Source organism: Eucalyptus grandis, chromosome 9 (genome assembly GCF_016545825.1).
Source record: "Eucalyptus grandis isolate ANBG69807.140 chromosome 9, ASM1654582v1, whole genome shotgun sequence".
NCBI classification, from domain to species: Eukaryota; Viridiplantae; Streptophyta; class Magnoliopsida; order Myrtales; family Myrtaceae; genus Eucalyptus; species Eucalyptus grandis.
The window spans coordinates 15,671,343-15,688,915 of NC_052620.1; the positions used below are offsets into that span (position 1 = coordinate 15,671,343).

At 36.8% G+C, this 17,573-nt stretch overlaps 1 protein-coding gene and 1 long non-coding RNA gene across 2 annotated transcripts; one reads left to right on the forward strand and one right to left on the reverse strand.

Moving 5' to 3' along the window:
* Positions 1-7,341: 7,341 nt before the first annotated feature.
* Positions 7,342-12,045, forward strand: LOC120288424 (probable amino-acid acetyltransferase NAGS1, chloroplastic). The gene is given in 8 exon segments (XM_039302396.1): positions 7,342-7,350; positions 7,435-7,795; positions 7,798-7,863; positions 7,866-7,876; positions 8,807-8,904; positions 10,315-10,426; positions 10,596-10,755; positions 11,563-12,045. Coding segments are annotated over 8 exon segments (903 nt in total). The 3' UTR covers positions 11,649-12,045.
* A 3,462-nt stretch (positions 12,046-15,507) lies between these two features.
* LOC120288313 lies at positions 15,508-17,083 on the reverse strand. The gene is made up of 2 exons (XR_005546649.1): positions 16,978-17,083; positions 15,508-15,770 (listed from the first exon to the last, which is right to left on the reverse strand). It is a non-coding gene; the product is annotated as an uncharacterized LOC120288313 (long non-coding RNA).
* Positions 17,084-17,573: the final 490 nt, after the last annotated feature.

Here is a 17,573-nt window from a genome sequence, read left to right on the forward strand (position 1 = left end):
TATATATGCCCCTTGCTAATGGCTAATTTTCTAACAATAAGGTTAACTTACACTTTAAACCAATGCTCGCTAGCGCAGTACATATGCTGATTAAGTCCTTTTCACCCTCGCGACAAGACTTTCTCCTTCCGATGGGAATTTCTTTGAAGCCCCTAGCAGCACACCCCCACTTCAAAAAAAAGAAAAGAAAAGAAAAGAAAAGAAAAGAAAACCTTCTTTTCTTGTTTCGCTTTGTCAGCCTTGCGTCTACGTGATGAGAAATCGATTATTTTGCAAAAACCATGACACAGCAATCCTAGGATTTTTTACCGATTTTTTCCTCACGTTTTCGCGCTCTCCCACGGTTGCGTCGCTTTCCCCTCGTTCCCTCGAATGGCAGGGTCAAGAACGAGAATTAGGGCTGGGTTGGTTGAGTGTAACAAACTGAGGGCTAGAGATAGTCTGGTTTCTGGGCTTTCAAGGAGTCTTTGTAATGCAAGTTGGACTTAACATATAGACTTAATAAAAGTGCATGGGCCAGGGGCTTGGCTTGGACGAATTGGATCGAGCCCAGTGCATATAATTAACATCCTTTCCAATCATTTGATGGAATTTAAGCCCTTTTTTTCTTTTTTGGTATTTAGAATTTTGGTTTTATTTATTAGTATTTTTAAAGGAAAAAACTACCAAAACTCCCAAATTACATCCACCGTAATACAAGTGCTCAAATTTTTTTTCTATAACACAAAAAAAGAATCTTAAACTTGTACTTGTGTGACACATTTACCTCCATTAAGGTTCTATCAATGAGCACCATAAAATAATAATAATAATAATACTAACATCACCCACGTGACTAAAATGAAATAAAAACGATGTTTTGGCTAAATAATTATCTAATGGAACCTTAACAAAGAGTAAATATGTCATATAGGTACAAAATTAGGGTTTAGGTAAATGTATTACAATGAGACGGCATGTAATTTTTGATGTCATAGAAAATTACAGGGTAAATATATTACAACATGCATAGTTTAGGGCTTTCGTGGCTTTTTCACCGTTTTTAATATAAAAATACCTAAATTGCTAATTTTGCTTACATTTTTGGCTAAAAATTAAAAGTCAACATCTCTATGTTCTTTAGAGTAAGAAAATTATGTTTGGTTGTCTCAATTTCTAGACGGAATAATACTAAATAGGATATGATATGAAATTTAGGAAATTTGATATATCATATCCACCGTTTGGTAAATTACAATAACAACAAAACCATATATATTTATATCCCATGATATCCATTACTTGGTATAAACAGCATATTAATATAAAAAAATGTAAAAATTGAATAAATAAAGACGGTAAAAATCTCTCATGACACTCTTGCCAACTTCATTTTTATTTTCTTATTTTTAATTATTTTCCATCTCTTTTTATTTCTTTTTTTTTCCTTACATCATTTTCTCATAAAATTTTGTTAAATAGTAAACAATACAAATATACCTAAAATACTAAAATATGTAATAAATATATATAATTATAAGATAGAAAGAATGAAATGTAAATAAAAGCATGGATAAAAATTGTTTTTATTTTATTTTATTTTTATATTAGAATACAATTGTTGTTTATATTCAAATATTATTTTAATTTTATTAATTTAAGAAGTTTTTTATTCAAGAAAACTAATTTTTATAAAATCTTATTACCTTTATAGTTTATCCCACCTTCTTTATGGGATAATTTTATCTAGATTATATCTTTTTTATATCCGATTTTATTTAGTTCTAAGTAAACATCAAACATAGGATAGATCAATTTTATCATATTATGAATTCTATCTCGACTACCAAACATCAACAAATCCAGTTATCTCCTTCCAAGTGAGTGAAAATACTGCCTTAACGGTGGTCTTGTTCATTGCCTAAAGTAAATCTTCTCTTACAACAAGAAAAAGCAACCAAGGAAATTTTCTCTTGCTGCAATCTCTCTTCGTTTTCTTTCTTTGACGAGATTCTTCATGCTTCAATTTTTGACGTATTATTTCCCAAGATTTCCCCGATAGACCACCAATCACTCTACCTTAATAAATTTCATATTCATCTCTAATTTCTAAAAGCGGAGGAATTAATTAAAGAATAAGAATGCTTGATATTGTTTATTTAAATGTCAAATTTTATGTTATCAATGAATTTGATCCCAATTTTCATGGGATGGACGACAAGACTGAGGGTTAACATTAAGGTGTCAACATGTTGTAACATCACTCAAAATTCACATAAGCTCACATAAACAGTCCTTGGAGGAGCGATCATCAGGTCGCTCAATAACCTTGACCATCGTCTTGGATTGAGTCATGCATGCATGTCTATATCCATAAGAAGCGACCTTTGCCTTAATCTATTATCTATCAATTATATCTTCACCTTTGGACACATCTTTTTCCATCTCGAAATACTGGCAAAAAGAAAGAAAGAAAGAAAAAGCCACATAACCTGTAACTACCCACGCCACATTGAAAGAAAAAAAGTGTATCATATAAGGCCTTTGCCCTCAACTTGAACTCGATGATGAGAGCTATATGATTCACGTGGTGCTAGTGCCTGTAAAAATGGTTACATAACTGGCAACACATGGAACAGGTCATGGTATATAAGTGCCAAGGTTATCCGCTGTCTTGCTTTTGCCGGGAAACTCTTTAAAGGTTTTCCACTACCAAAAGTTTAATGAGCTATCGAGGTGTGTATCTTACTAGGAGATTAAACTACAAATCTTTTTAAGGTCGTTCTTAACTATATGTATTTGAGTTGCATGAAACACTCGACAAGATTGAAAAGTGAGTTGAATCAAAATCAGAGCGCTTTAATGAGGGGAAAAGTATTAAAAAGTCTTAAATTTTTTGTATTTATGCCAATTTAGTCCTAAACTATTTTTTTTTTTTACGAATTTAGTTGTAAACCTTTTTACTTAGTGCCAATTCAATCTTTTATAGCTAATTTTGGCCAGATTTTACTGACTAGGCATTGGCTGGCTAATGTGGTATGATCGGCAAGACATTGATAAATTTTAATAATATTACAAAATTTTTGAAATTTTTATTTTCTTTTTATTTTCCTTTTTTTCTTTTTTCCTTCTCCTCCTCCTTCCTCTAGCCGGTCGCCGACCTTCCTCCAATTGGTCGTCGGACTTTGACAACCAACTAGAGGCGATGGCCGGTGAGGGTAGCCTCGTACTAGTCGACAAGGCTCGCCGCTATTGGTGAGGCTCAAGCCCTCACTAGTAGTCGTGAGGGTGGCCTCGCGTCGGGCCGGCGAGGGTCTAGCCTTGCTGGATCTAGCAAGATCGAGCCTCGCCCATGGCCAGCAAGGCTTGACCCTTGCTAGCTCGGCACAAGGCTAGCTCAAGGCCGGCCAAGCCACGAGGGCAGCCTCGTGCTAGGCCGGCAAGGCTCACTCGTCGAGTTAGCTAGGGTCAAGCCTCGCGGCCATGGGCGAGGCTCGACCTCTCTACCATTGCCTTTGGCCGCTCACCAAGGTCCGGCGACCAACCGGACAAAGGAGAAGGAGAAGGAAAAAAGAAAAAGAAAAAGAAAATAAGATAATTTTAAAATATTAAAATATTATTAAAGTTATTTACATCGCGCCAATTGTGCTACATCAGCCAACTGGTGCCCAAATAGCAAAAATGGCCAAAATTAGTTGGAAATGACTAAATTGGCATTGAAAAAGGTTTAGGACTTTTTTAACACTTTTCCTCTTTAATGAGAACATCTTCTCCATGAACAAGCTTAAATTGGACTAGTTTCCATACAAATATAGCAATCTTTAATGAGTATGTGCATTTCAAGGAGGCTTCCACTATGGTCCTTGGGCTAATTAAGTGAAGACACCCACATGTCTAATCAAATAAAAAAGAATATTGAATATTAATAGATAGGATAAAGGCATCACAAATGGCACAACTTTTGTGTAATACTCACTAAAATGTTATAAATTTTTTCGACCTTTGAAGTATCATAACTTCAAAAAAAAAAAAAAAAAAAAAACTTTCACTTGAGTATCGTAATTTTCAATTGATTACATGAATACCATAACTTTTTAAAAGCATGCACTTATAAGTGCTGGAAATTTGACATACATAGCACTTGTTGTGAACATTATAAAAAAGTTTCGACGCTTAAGTAATCAATTGAAAAGTGAAACACTCAAGTAATCGGGAAAATAGCTATGGCAATCAAGTAACAAAAACAAAAGGTTACAGCATGGAAATGAGCAATATATAAAATTTATGATGCTTGTAGTGTTTTTTTCCCTCGATAGTTTGTAGATTATAGTACAAGCAAACTTTGTTTAGTCACATCCAACTAAGGACCTTTGGCTCTTGCTACCTGAAAAATGAAAATGAATACAATGAGATTAGATTAGATTTTCCGAATTGGAAGTTTAACCTTAAAGATATTTCATTGGTGATGGGAAGAAGCCTCTTGCTACTTGAAAAATGAAGATGAATACAATCAGATTAGTCTAGATTTTTCGAATTGGAAGTTTAACCTTAAAGATATTTCTTTGGTAATGGGAAGAAGCTTCTTGTGCACTTTTATGTTCTAATTTGCATTTATTATGTTAGGACTAACAACACGAATTAGAGAGAGGTGAATAAGTTGTTTTAAAATTTTTGACAATCTTTTTCCGAAATTAGCAAATGCTAAGTAAAGATTAGATCAATTTCACATTTTAAAGATTATAAGCAAATTGTGTGCTTATGCAGGTAAATGAAGGAGAAACAATAACACAATAATATATAGTGGTTCGACTTTATCTCCAAGTTTATGTGCACTTTCATCACTAACAGCACAAGTCAGGCTAAAGAGCACTAGTAATTTGCTAAACCAATTACACTCAGCACGCACGCATTTTCTTTCAGATAATATAGCACACAATCAAGAATTAGGTGTTGCTATCAATTTGGCACACTTGCTTTTTTTACACAAGTATAGGAAAACTTCTAGGACACTTTTAGCTGAACATAATGAGATACGACTCTCAATACTTGATCTCGTGGCCCTGGAGTTGTCGGAGCATCTCTTCAAGCTTAGAGATTTGTTTGTCCTCGTCAGTCCTTCGCGTGGCCAAGGGCGAAACTTGCGCCCCATCGCTTGTCCCATCACTTGCCGTAACTTGTGTTCCATCATTAACTATAGCATTCACCACATCACTAGCAGTGAACGAACCATCGATAAATACGCCCTTGCCTTTATGTTCCGGATCAACATCAGACTGTTGGTGTGCAACTGCGGGAGGTGGAGTGAGACGAGCTTGGAGTATATCAAAACGCTTGGTAAGTTGTTTCCGTACATTAAGGGCTGGCTTCACTTCATTCTCAAGACTAGTGATGCAGTTCTATTCATCAAGATTTGGTCATGGCAACTCTTGAGTGAGTGTGGATTGGATTCTTCAAGAAGCCATGATGTGACAATTTTACCTTGCAAGATGAAAGCGCAAATACTAGTTTAAGAACAAGATGTGGTAAAAGGTTTTGACATGAGAGTAGGCACTTTAATGTCATTTTCCTGAAAATTGCATTAGAACGGCAAAGCAAGATTTGGCTCGAACCGTGACCTATCAACCTTCCCTTTCGTCGAGGATTCAACATCGTCTCCCAATGAACTTCTCCAGAAGAACGATGAAGATCCCAATGGTGAAAAGCACCTCCCAATTATGCCCTAGTGATCAAATTATGAACTCAAAGAATATTACCTACCAACCCCACCACTTTGGCCTGTTCTAGGATCACGACAAGATATATGAATGCCTTTTTAATTCGTCATATCAGTCAAGTTGGTGTCTAGGATAATTGTCACAAAAAAAAAAGGGCGGTGTCTAGGATGTCCACAAGCAAACTATGCGTCAAAATTGATGTTCAGCACAATAAGAGACAAGCGTGCAATCTAGAAAAGCTATGTAAAATCTAATCTAGCGATGTGGTGGACCATCTCCTCATATTTGAAATATATTTCTGCGAAAATAACGATTTGAATGGGGACACTTTGAATTAGGATTGTGTCAAACATATTTAAAGCGAAAGCAAAATAAAAAAGCAATTTTTAAAAGATTAATCGTGCATGATACAAGAAAAGAGCATTAGACACTGCACAATTTCCTATAATATTTGTATTTCAATATAGCTTCTCAGCTGTCACCGCCAGTCATCCTTACCAACCTTCGTTCAAGTTGTCGATGCCCTTTGCCATACCACCTTAGCTTCACCTTCTCGCCTCAAATTTGGGCATTCAATGCGACATTCGGGACCATGAGATCAAATCTGATTTCGCCAACCTTAGGCTTAGGTGAGGCCAAGTGTCGTGGTGGTGGTGACTTTTTTGGTCATTGGGTCGCGATTACCATGACTCAAATCTTCATTGAGAGAGAGGGAGGGAGAGAGGGGCAGAGATTAAAACTCAGGTACGAGTGATTTTTGTAGTTTCTAAAAAGAGCGGGACAATTCAGTCATTTACAAAACATTTTTTTTTTCTCGAAGGAGGCAAAATCATTTCGTATCAACATACACATAGGTTGCCCCCTGTTGATGTTGGATAGGATCGCACGTTGTTCGGTTGATAGCCGTAGAATTACTCGATCACACGTCTGACTGGATTATTTTATTTGTAGCGAAGAGGAGTTATTGAAGGTGTTGATTTTGGGGCAACGGGTGAAGTAAAGAAAGTGGATGTTTCTCGCATTCGTGAGAGGCTTGATGGTGGATGTATAGTTGTATTAACCAACCTGGGCTATTCCAGCTCCGGAGAAGTTCTGAATTGCAAGTATGGATTATTGATTTTGATGCCTATCCCGTCTTAAAAGCTTGTTTTGCTTATGCGATCATCTTGCCATACCCTTTCAGTTGTCTTCAAAATGAAGGTGATGTTTAAGATGTACTGTTGTGGACGTAACTTTCCATTCAAATTTGTTCTGTTTAGATTTTATTTATGGCCTACTACAGATGAGACTTCACAGTTTGGGTGTCTCCAACACCCATGTGTTTCTTCCTCTGTAAAGTTGATTAACTGATTAAACAGTTATTGCGGGGATGATTTGGAGAATGGAAATGTTAATTTCATAGATTCAAGCATTTAGTCAACTTGTTGACAGAACTAATTTTTAAACTGATTAGCAACTTATGGGGAAAGTTGGGTCATATCCTTATCTTCTTCCTGTTTCTCGGTGTAGCAAAGCTAAGGGAGCTTTCTACAGATTGTAAGTGTGTGCTGAATGTTTTATGCATATACTGACTGACCATTCATTGTAATATCTCAAGAATGATGCTTTAGACATAGGATCTCCCTGACTCTCACAAACAAGGAGACTAATGTATAAGGTGCTTAATATGTGGTCCATATCTCTAATACTTTATTTTTTAATGTCGTTTGATGAACTCCTGTTAAATCGATGCAGCACTTAGGAAGTCGCTACAGCTTGTGCTCTAGCTATTGGTGCAGAAAAACTTATTTGTATCGTAGATGGTCAAATCCTCGATGAAAATGGACGCCTTATCAGATTTTTAACCCTTGATGAAGCAGACACGTTGATTAGAAAACGAGCTAAGCAAAGTGAAACAGCAGCTAACTATGTGGAAGCTGTCAGTCAAGGTGATGCATTTGGCACCTGTCTTGGAGGCAAGAACTGCAATGGAGCAGCTCCTCTGTATAATGGAAGTAGTTTCACTCCTTCACATAATGGAAAGGGTTTCCTTGAGAAAGGGAATGCTACCTTTCAAAACGGTGTTGGTTTTGACAACGAAAATGGACTTTGGGAAGGTGAACAAGTTTTGCTATTGGAGGTTTGGAACATCAAAGTCGGTTCGATTACCTGGCAGAGTTGGTTGTTGCTGCTTGGTTTGCAGGGTAACTTCTTACTTTTTCTATCTAGTAATTAACTGTCGAACTAGAAAATCATGTTTGGACATGCCCCATCATATATTTGTGGCACAGTTCTATCACGTTGGTGCCGTGCACGACATTATCATGTTTGGGACATGTCCCACCACAGCTTCTGTCGGCAGGTTTTGATCACTTTTTATGTGAGCTCAGTTAAGTTGTCAACTGGGGCTTGCAAACTTGGGGTGGGACTCACTTTCACCTACTGTATATTGGGTGAAGGAGCTGTAGACTAGTTCTGCAGAAAAAAGAGTAGTAATGCAGGAATCTTTGAACTTGTGAATCATGAAGACCAATAAATTTTGTCATCGTAAGTTTGTGTCTAGGCATTTTGCAGTTCATTTGGTTTCTATTCAGTTTTTCCTGGAGAATCGTGTGAAGACTAACAGAACAAATTAGTGGTTGCTGAATGGCTGCTCAAGTATCCACCACCATATTCTGCCGAACACTGTATGTTATACCATGCAATTTTCTTTTCTGTTTGTTTTGTTACTTAAATTGCAAACACTGAATCCAATATAATCTCTTGGTAACTGCCTATGAACTCAGGAGAAATTGAATCTTTGATCAATTATAGAATGCATTATACTATCATCAGAAATTATAGTTCAGATGGAGGAACAAGACAAAGGTCATCTTGTTGGGTAGTGTGCAACTTAACCATCATTTGCTTCTGCCACATATATTGTCCATTTGTGTTAACATAATGCAGTAGAACTTATTTGATATTATCACACCAGTGCACTTTCAGCACTTGTCGCATAATTAATCTTCAAACCGCCAGGTCCTGGAACTGCTTCTTCCTGCATGCTTATGCTAATGTTTGAAAAAATATAAGCACTGTATCAATAATTTCCTCATTATTGCCATTGATTCTATTTCCCGCTTTTCAATCAGCGTGGAGTTCAGAGGGTTCATTTGGTGGATGGCACCTTAGATGGAGCTTTGCTGCTGGAACTCTTTCAGAGAGATGGAATTGGTACTATGGTGGGTAGGTATGGATTCTCTACTTCAATAGTTCTTTGTTTCAGTAAGCTCCAGAATTTTGCCACTTATCAGTTTAATAGTAGCTTTGTGAGGAGAGAATTTACTACAAAATATATCAGCTCTGTGAAATCTTGACATGTCATAGTTTTCTAGAATTCTGATCAAGAGATGGGTGAGGTTGCTTTATAGAATGGTTAACCATTGAACTTTTCAAATGGCGTGTGATTTAGGTTATGCAATGACTTGAAAGATGTAAGTGCAACAGTGAATGAGGAAAACTTCCATTGTTGTTTAGAAAAGAGCCGAGAGGTGAAAATAATACAATTCTACACTGAAGTAATTCTGCCAATCTTCTTTCTCCTCATTTTCTTCCTTGCCTTGGGAAAGAAACTATGGGATCTTTTAGATCCCCAGACTTCAAGTACCAGTGAGGAAACTGGATGTCATTACTGCTGTTCTCAAAAACATCAAAACAAATCTCTACAACAGTTCTCTGTGATTGGTGGTTTTGTAATCTCAAAGTTGAACATGTCTGTAGTGGGATTTAGCTTTTCTCTTTGTTATGTAAAAGGTGCTCTCACTGATGGCAAGGAAGGTAAAAGTGTCTCTCTTCCCCATTGTTGCTCCACCGCCCCGCCCCCACCCCCCCCCACATCCATCCTAGCTTTTATTGAACTCTTTTTCTTACTCTTTTCTTTGCTAACGTTAAGTTTTTGGAGTATACAAAGTACCGTGTCTAAAAACACAACAGCAGAAGGTAGGTGTGAAATTACTGTAATTACTGTCCCAACGGTTGATGTATATATGCTGTTCAATAGGTTGAAGCAGTGTTTTACTTCTGCTTATCATGGCGCTATGATGGAACTATGCTCATACTCTTCATACCTGCATATTTAATTTTCTGGGATCAAACTTTTTATTCCACCAGCAGTAGGTGAAGGTTAAAATCCCCTTGTCCTCACCCTTACTAGGGCAAGGGCTTAGGTTGTACTGTCAATAAGTTAGTGATGCATAATGGTTGGCCTCTGAGCGCATGATCATCCATCTACCGAGTTATTGACTTGACTTTTTGCCCTGGGCATCCCTTGTTTGTAGATCCTGACCGTGACAGTAGTGAAATTACTCAATTGGCATCTGTTTGATCATCAAAAGTTATTTTGTGAATGTTTAGGTATTCTACTGTCACACGTTCTTTGTTCCTCCTTTTCTATCTTGTTACAAGAGTGTATATCCCTGTATAGCCTTTTAACAGATACCATTGGGATGATAGATCGATGTGGCTGTAATCAATGTAATTGAATGCTTCCCTAATTCTGCTGAAATAGAAAATCACACATTTTCTTGTACCATTGTAAGGGACATGATTTATACTTGACGCCGTCTCATTTGTTGCTAATTTTTGTTAATCTATTTTCCAGTGATCTGTATGAGGGTACCAGAATGGCGAGGGAAACAGACTTTTCTGGAATAAGACAGATAATAAAACCTCTGGAAGACTCTGGCACATTGGTTAAGAGGACTGATCAAGAGGTTATGCCTCCTCCCTTTTTGGGCTTCTGATCGCTGAATCTTGCAATTTTCCTCCATGCTGTCTGTTGAGATTTCTACATGCTTTTTTGAAGAGAATAAATCTTTTAAGTTATTTACTTCACAATCTGAAGTTGACAATATATCCTTCTGGCCTTTACATTTTGGATAGCTACTCAAAGCATTGGATTCATTCATTGTGGTAGAGAGAGAGGGTCAGATCATAGCTTGCGCTGCTCTTTTCCCTTTCTTTGAAGAGAAGCGTGGGGAGGTTGCCACAATTGCAGTTTCTCCTGACTGCCGTGGACAAGGACAGGGAGATAAATTACTTGGTAAGAAGTTGCTTCTGACCATATGGCTCCAGCATTATTTGTTGTTACATAACTTAAGAATCTCGATCTAAGAATGCAATCTATTGGGTTGAACTTGCAATTAGATGCCTTCTGAATAAGAGTGTCCTTTTGGGATCTGCTCCTTTTAAGTTAAGTATTTAGTTATTAATTTGTCTACAGAAACAATAATTTTGAGTTAGCAATAATAAAATGGAGCAATCTGGAATATTAACTTTTGCAATCGGCAAAGCAAGTGCAGAACATGAGAATAAATCCATTTTGAAGCCAAAGTTCCAAACATCAGGATGGACTAATGTGAATACCAAGATTTGTTTCCATATACCAAGATTACATAACTGGGGTTGCTGTATTTCAATCCTTACCCTCATTCTCAAGGATGAAAGGTACAAACGACCATTACTAGTATAAAATTGATACGTGGGAAGAAATTTGTCATTTACAGGTTTTTTTTTCTCTTAAAAATGCATGTAACCTTCTGAATATCCCACTTATGCTGAAGTCTGAGACTTTGAAATCCTTTCTATTCTCTATTTTATGAAGTCTGGCATATATGGCATACAATGATATATATTTTGCATCTTGCTGTTACATCTGATGTCCAGCAAAAATATAGACTTAAGACAGCGCTATTGCCCTTTCTTTTGCCTGTAGAAAAAGCTGATTGTGTTCAACTTCGTTATTGAAAGTCAATTGCATAGAAATAAAGTGCTACTGGTTTTTTGGTGATTCTTTGTTGCTCCATTTAATTGATTGCTGTATCAACTGATTATGGTTCATCATTTGCAGATTATATTGAAAAGAAAGCATCCTCTCTTGGGTTGGAGAGGCTTTTCTTGCTCACAACCCGTACTGCAGATTGGTATATTTCCTAATCCTGGTTCTCATAAACATGAATATGTTTACCTCTTGCAGCGGAAACACTTGTGCACGTTGGTCAACCACAGTTGCCAGCCACTGTGCGCTTTGACTATTCATTTAATTGCAACTACTTCAGTCCTTGTCAATGCGTACGTTTGTGAGGCGTGGCTTCTCGCAGTGCTCCATTGATCAGATACCGGAGAAGAGAAGGAAAAGGATCAATCTGTCTCGCAACTCTAAGTACTACATGAAGAAGCTGTCGCCCAACACGAGCGGAATTACAGTTCTTAAATGAATATTGTCTTGCTGGAGGTCTACTGTAGTAATAGGATGAAGATGCTCAGCCGGTATGTAGCCTTTCAAATCGCTGTGTTTCCACCATTAGCAAAATGTTTCAGCTGTGAGGCAAAACCGGAGTCCTTATATCCTTCTGTAGCTATTTTCTCCACTTGTAATGGACTTATTAGGCAGTAAATGTAATTAGCAATTGCACAACTTAATTGTTAATTAATTAAATTTTATTCATTATAATTTCACTTTGAATTCGGGTTTGCTGATCACTACTAGTGGTTAACCTGTGCATTCAGCACTATGATGAAAGCAATATATCCACCACGTTTTCTCTTGACGAAGTTCATTTGCATTGGAATAGTCATTTGAATTACTGGGAAGGTAAAAACAGAAAAGATATTGAAGAATTCGTAAGTGATTATTGCCTTTTAAATATATTCCAGTACTTAGCAAACTTATCGAACTGATCCGATTCAACCGCATACAATTATATGTTAAAACATACAACGATACAGGAAGCTGGTCCATTTCAGCTTAAACAGGAAAGCTCAATGCAAATCTATTATCAATTAGATCTACTTCAAGCAAGCTTTCGTAATTTTTAGTGGGATTATGCTTAAGATTGTTCGACCTTGTTAATATTGGGGCTACATTGACTATGTGACCATGTCACCGTCGTGCATTGTGGCTCACTGGTGGATGGGTTAAAATGTACTTCATGAGATTGCAAAATTTGAGCTATGGCTCAAAAAATAGATCAGGCTGTCAAAATGAGTCTCTGATTCATTTTTTGAGCCATATTTGATGGGTTAAACAGTTATATATGTTAGTTATATTTAGTAGACGAGTCATAAATGAATTTAATTTTTTTTTCGTCTATAAATGAACTTAGGATGATAAAACCCAAGATAATATGGGTGTTAAATGGTTTCATGACTTATTTAGACTTCATCCATCTCTATAAATGGTTTCATGACTTATTTAACTCTATAACTCTTACTCTTACTCAATCTCGCACTCGCTCAATTCTGCACTCTCACCTCATTCTAGTTGAGTTTTCTCATATTGAGTTAAATATGAAGTTTTTAGTAATATGAATCGATATGAGTCAAATCGGGTATATGTCATTGGATTTGCATTAAATAAAAATGGGTCAAAATGAATTAAATTGGTCAATTTGATTAAATCATTTTCAATCCAATCCACTCGTTTAACAGGTCCAGATATTAATGAACCTTGGGTCAATTTATGTTTTGGACATCCGCTACCCTTATATGAGCAAGCTTCCCAACTTTTGACAGTACGAGCTCGTATGCCTACTAGTGAAACAAGTGGTCAGGGCTCTTTTTTTGTTTTTTTGTTTATGGTCACTGAGTAATCATGGCTTAAATCAAATATTTTGTTGTAAGGATGAGCAATATAGGTTCCAAGTGAAACTTGAAATCTACCGGCTAAAAATGATCCTCTATTTGTTGTTGAGTCAATTCTAAGATTTATCCAAGTTCCACATGTATTATCAATTGAATAGCATCAATGAGACATCACATTTAACGATCATCACTTACTGTTACAATCTACTGACCATAACTTATATTTAGACAAGCAAAGAATATGAGATATTAACAAAGTAGAAGTCTCACTCATAAAATGAAGACTCAAACTAGTAATTCCAAATTATACACTTATTATTGAACAACATAAAATACGTAGGATAATGCGAAAACATAAATAAATAAATAAAAATACAAAAACTTGTTTTAGATTTTAGGTTCCACCTAACTAGAATTCGGAATCTATCCGTAAAAATAGATTCACCAACTTTTGGAACATGAAACCCACCTCGCATATTTTGGAACTTGGATTCTTCAATTCCAAATTCTACCCTAAAACCATGTTCATCCATATTTTGTAACAATTGTGGGATCCTTACCGTAAGGTCTAAATGAGGTACTAGTGTATTCTATCGTGTGCTTACATTTTTAATTTTTCAAAGAAATTAAAGTAATAATATTAACAGAAAAAAATAAAGCTGCATTAAAAATGAGAAAAATAGACAAATAGAATTGAAGTAGAGAGAGAGAGAGATGATGGATACCCTCTTTTTATACGGTCGACACAAGGTCAACCTATCAGTTTTAAATCGCCTTTGGATATTGTGGCTCGCGATAAATGGGTCTGGGTGACGAGGCTTCAAATGGTACGATTCAGTTGAATTTACAAGCAAATTATGACAATTACTTGGATTTGATAACTAACAAGTTGACGCTGACATGATGGAAGACTTCATAAGATGTCCACTTCATTTAGTGACAGACAGAAATTTACTAGGGTGAGATCTCGAACAATTTCGACTTATATAAGTCATTGAAAAAGTAAATGGATGGACAAATTCACCAAAGTAAAATATTCAGTCAAAAAATAGTAAGACATGCCAATGGGAATATTGTACATGACATTATAAAAAAAACGTAATCCTCAAAACAACTAAATTTTCTCTAGCAAGAAGTTTGAATACTTCGCTTAAATTTAGATATCCTGAGTTGTGGTCTATCTTCTTTTACAGGGTAGAAATCATCTATTATCTAGTAAGTATGAGCAATCTCTTTCCCAAATCTCTTCCCAAACTATGGCAATGACGAAGCCACCAACCGTCTGCGTTGACCACCCGAAACCTATCTCTCTCTCTCTCTCTCTCTCTCTCTTTCTCCTTTCTACAGACTATCGCCAAAATTGGGGAGGCTGTTAACCACTGTAGGCAGATCGGAGTTTAGCAATGATTGGAACCTGCCATATGATCCAAATTGAAGACAAGCAACCCTAATCTGGACATTTGTGTCACGAACCTCAATCAAGAGATAGAAAAGGGAGAGGAGCAAGGAGGCGATGGCGATTTTGCGCCTACTCCGGCAACGTTGGAGGCACTAGGAATGGATTCTCGCAGTGGTAGGTGCTGGCAGGGAGAGGTTAGGGTTTAGAATCAAGCTCTGTGAGTGATCTGAGCTTAAAGTTTCACGGGTACCTTTACTAAATGAAATTTCAACTAGTCCTGCTCATGCAAATTTGTTCTAAGAGGCAAAGCGAGTCTAAGAATATAGGAGGCAGAGTTAAACAGGTGAAAATGCAAGAGGTCTATACGCAATTTTAATTAACTAGTGTCACAAATCTAAGCTACTCAGGCTATTCAAATAAGAACAAAAGTTAATCGTGGTTCCATTAACAAGGTCCCAAAAGACATAAAATGTGCCCTCTTTTCCCCATTTGTTAATACTGTGATCTCGTGAAAAGTCCACTCCAAATTCACAGCAAAGCCAATTCCTTATCAAACAGACAATAGTTCGGCTTCTGACGGTACGTACTTATACCAGAAAACTTCTTTTCATGGCCTCCACAATCTTGTCGCTTCACACTTCATGCTCTTCAAGCATCTAGGGTCATCTATGTCTATAGCAGTTGTGCTGACATGCATCGAGAATGGTTTCACTAATTACAGGAATTTTGCAGCTTTTCTACAGCTTTATGAACAGAAATGTAGAGTGTGACCTTAATTAAATTTGTGAACAAAACATAATCTCATCATTGAGATAGTAGGAAGGCAAAAAAGAACCATTCTCTAGCCAATTATTATAACCACTGAGCTATCATCATGGAGCAACAATACATCCGGTACACGACAAAGAACAATGGAGTTTGAAGTCTGGACTATGTCCCAGACACAACAAAGAAGATGACAGCTTGTGATGGAACCTCTCTTCAATATGAACCAAAGTAGGGGCGAACTGAAAGATCAATGTTCCTCAGTTTGGCGCCGGGCCCTTCCACTTGAAATTGTCAGCATAAGCCTTTGGCTGCAGTTACCAAGAAAAGAAATTATTGAAAACCAGCAGCAGAAATTTCCTAGGCCAGGGAAAAATAGGTCACTGTGTTTTTATTTTCTTCTTCTATTGCTCTATCAAATGCATAAAGATTTATTCTCGTTATCCATCATGAATGGAAAACACACAATCCAATCTCTTCTTCAGTGCAATCTGCCATCAGAGGCCTAACATGGTTGCCATCCACACCTTTGCAAAACACTAAGGAAGCTAAATGAGGATTACGAAAATTGATCTAAACAATTTTCACGGGAACCAAGTCCATGTCTCATGCGCTTAGCCAGATGACACCCTAGAAAATGAGCCATGTACCATAAGGGAAGAGGAAATACTGCACTACAGGAAGCCGATCACATAGCTATCAGTTCTGCAATCTGCCGTAAGCCTACTTGCTGCCACTTCTCTTTATAGTGCTGGACAGCTATATCTTTTAATTGGCAACTAAAGACATCTTAGAAAGTGATTGCACAAATGTTTTGATTTTCTCAGAGATGAATATTTATATTTACAACAGTAAAAAGTAAATATTTTCAGAATTCTCTATTAATACTACATTCTGTTTTTTCCAGTCATTCTTTTCAAGATCAGTCGGATGTGATTGACAGCTATGATCATCATCATCATTGTTAATGGCCTCCACTGTACAGGGGGTAGGATTGCCCCCTTTAAAGCAAATTAATTAAAAAATCCCCAAAATCAAAAGATAAATTAAAAGGTAGAAGAATGACAATGAGGAAAGGCCAAAAAAAAAAAAAAGGTCATAAAGACTGCCCAAGGTCCTGATGATGCACGTTGAAGGGAACAAATGAGAAGGAAAGAAAAAGAAACTAAAACCTACTGTTCAAAGTTCTGGACTCCAGAGAGTAAATGAGCTTTTTCTAAAAGAATGTCTATAATAGGTCTCGCCCTAATGCAATGGAGCATTAGATCCCTGAAAGCTATCAAGACCACTAGTACAATCAATAGCCTGAAAAATACTACCAAGCAACATGACATGGTACCATTAGTCTTTGTTAATAAGAAAAAAGACCAGAACAATATGTACAGCCAGAACCACATCTTTTCCCACCATATTAACATTGTGTTATGTAGGCTCTCACACATGCAACTACCGTAGAATGACATGATGTGACATGGCCAAGCAAACAGCAGACAGCACACATGAAGGAAGAACTCATACCTTCAATAAAGGGGTGTGAGGCTTCTTAACCTGCAGAAATAATATATGGGTGGTCAATTGTGGCTTTTTGGAGATAACAACTGAGATCATGGATGATACATAAACTTTAAGACGAGAGAGTTGATATAGCAAGTTGTCTTAATAATTTGCAAAGGTAGCACATCAACAAGTTGAAGCACAGTTAGGTGAATATGGTGTCAATATCCATTTAAATAATCAATAAACTTTATTGATTACGAAGGTTTTTTTTTTACCCAAAAATAAATTAATTAAAATTCACAAAGTTTAAAAATAAAAAATCACTCCGCAAAATCCATTTGCCCGCCACAAATCATCAAGAATTACCAAATATAAAAGCTGGCTTCATGACATTAATGAGTTTGCGAGGCCACTTGCTAATCCATCCCCGAGCTGTCCTTGGCCAGAGTCCCTCCGATCCTAGCTAGATTCTTGCCGATCATCTCTTTTCCTTCTGAGCATCATTTGTAGATTGACTTAAGCTTGATTCAGTCTAATTTTCACTTTTGACTTGTGATTTCAATTCAGATCGTTGAAGAGCTAATCTCGGCTATATCTTGAAGATTCTTGGTGGCCGA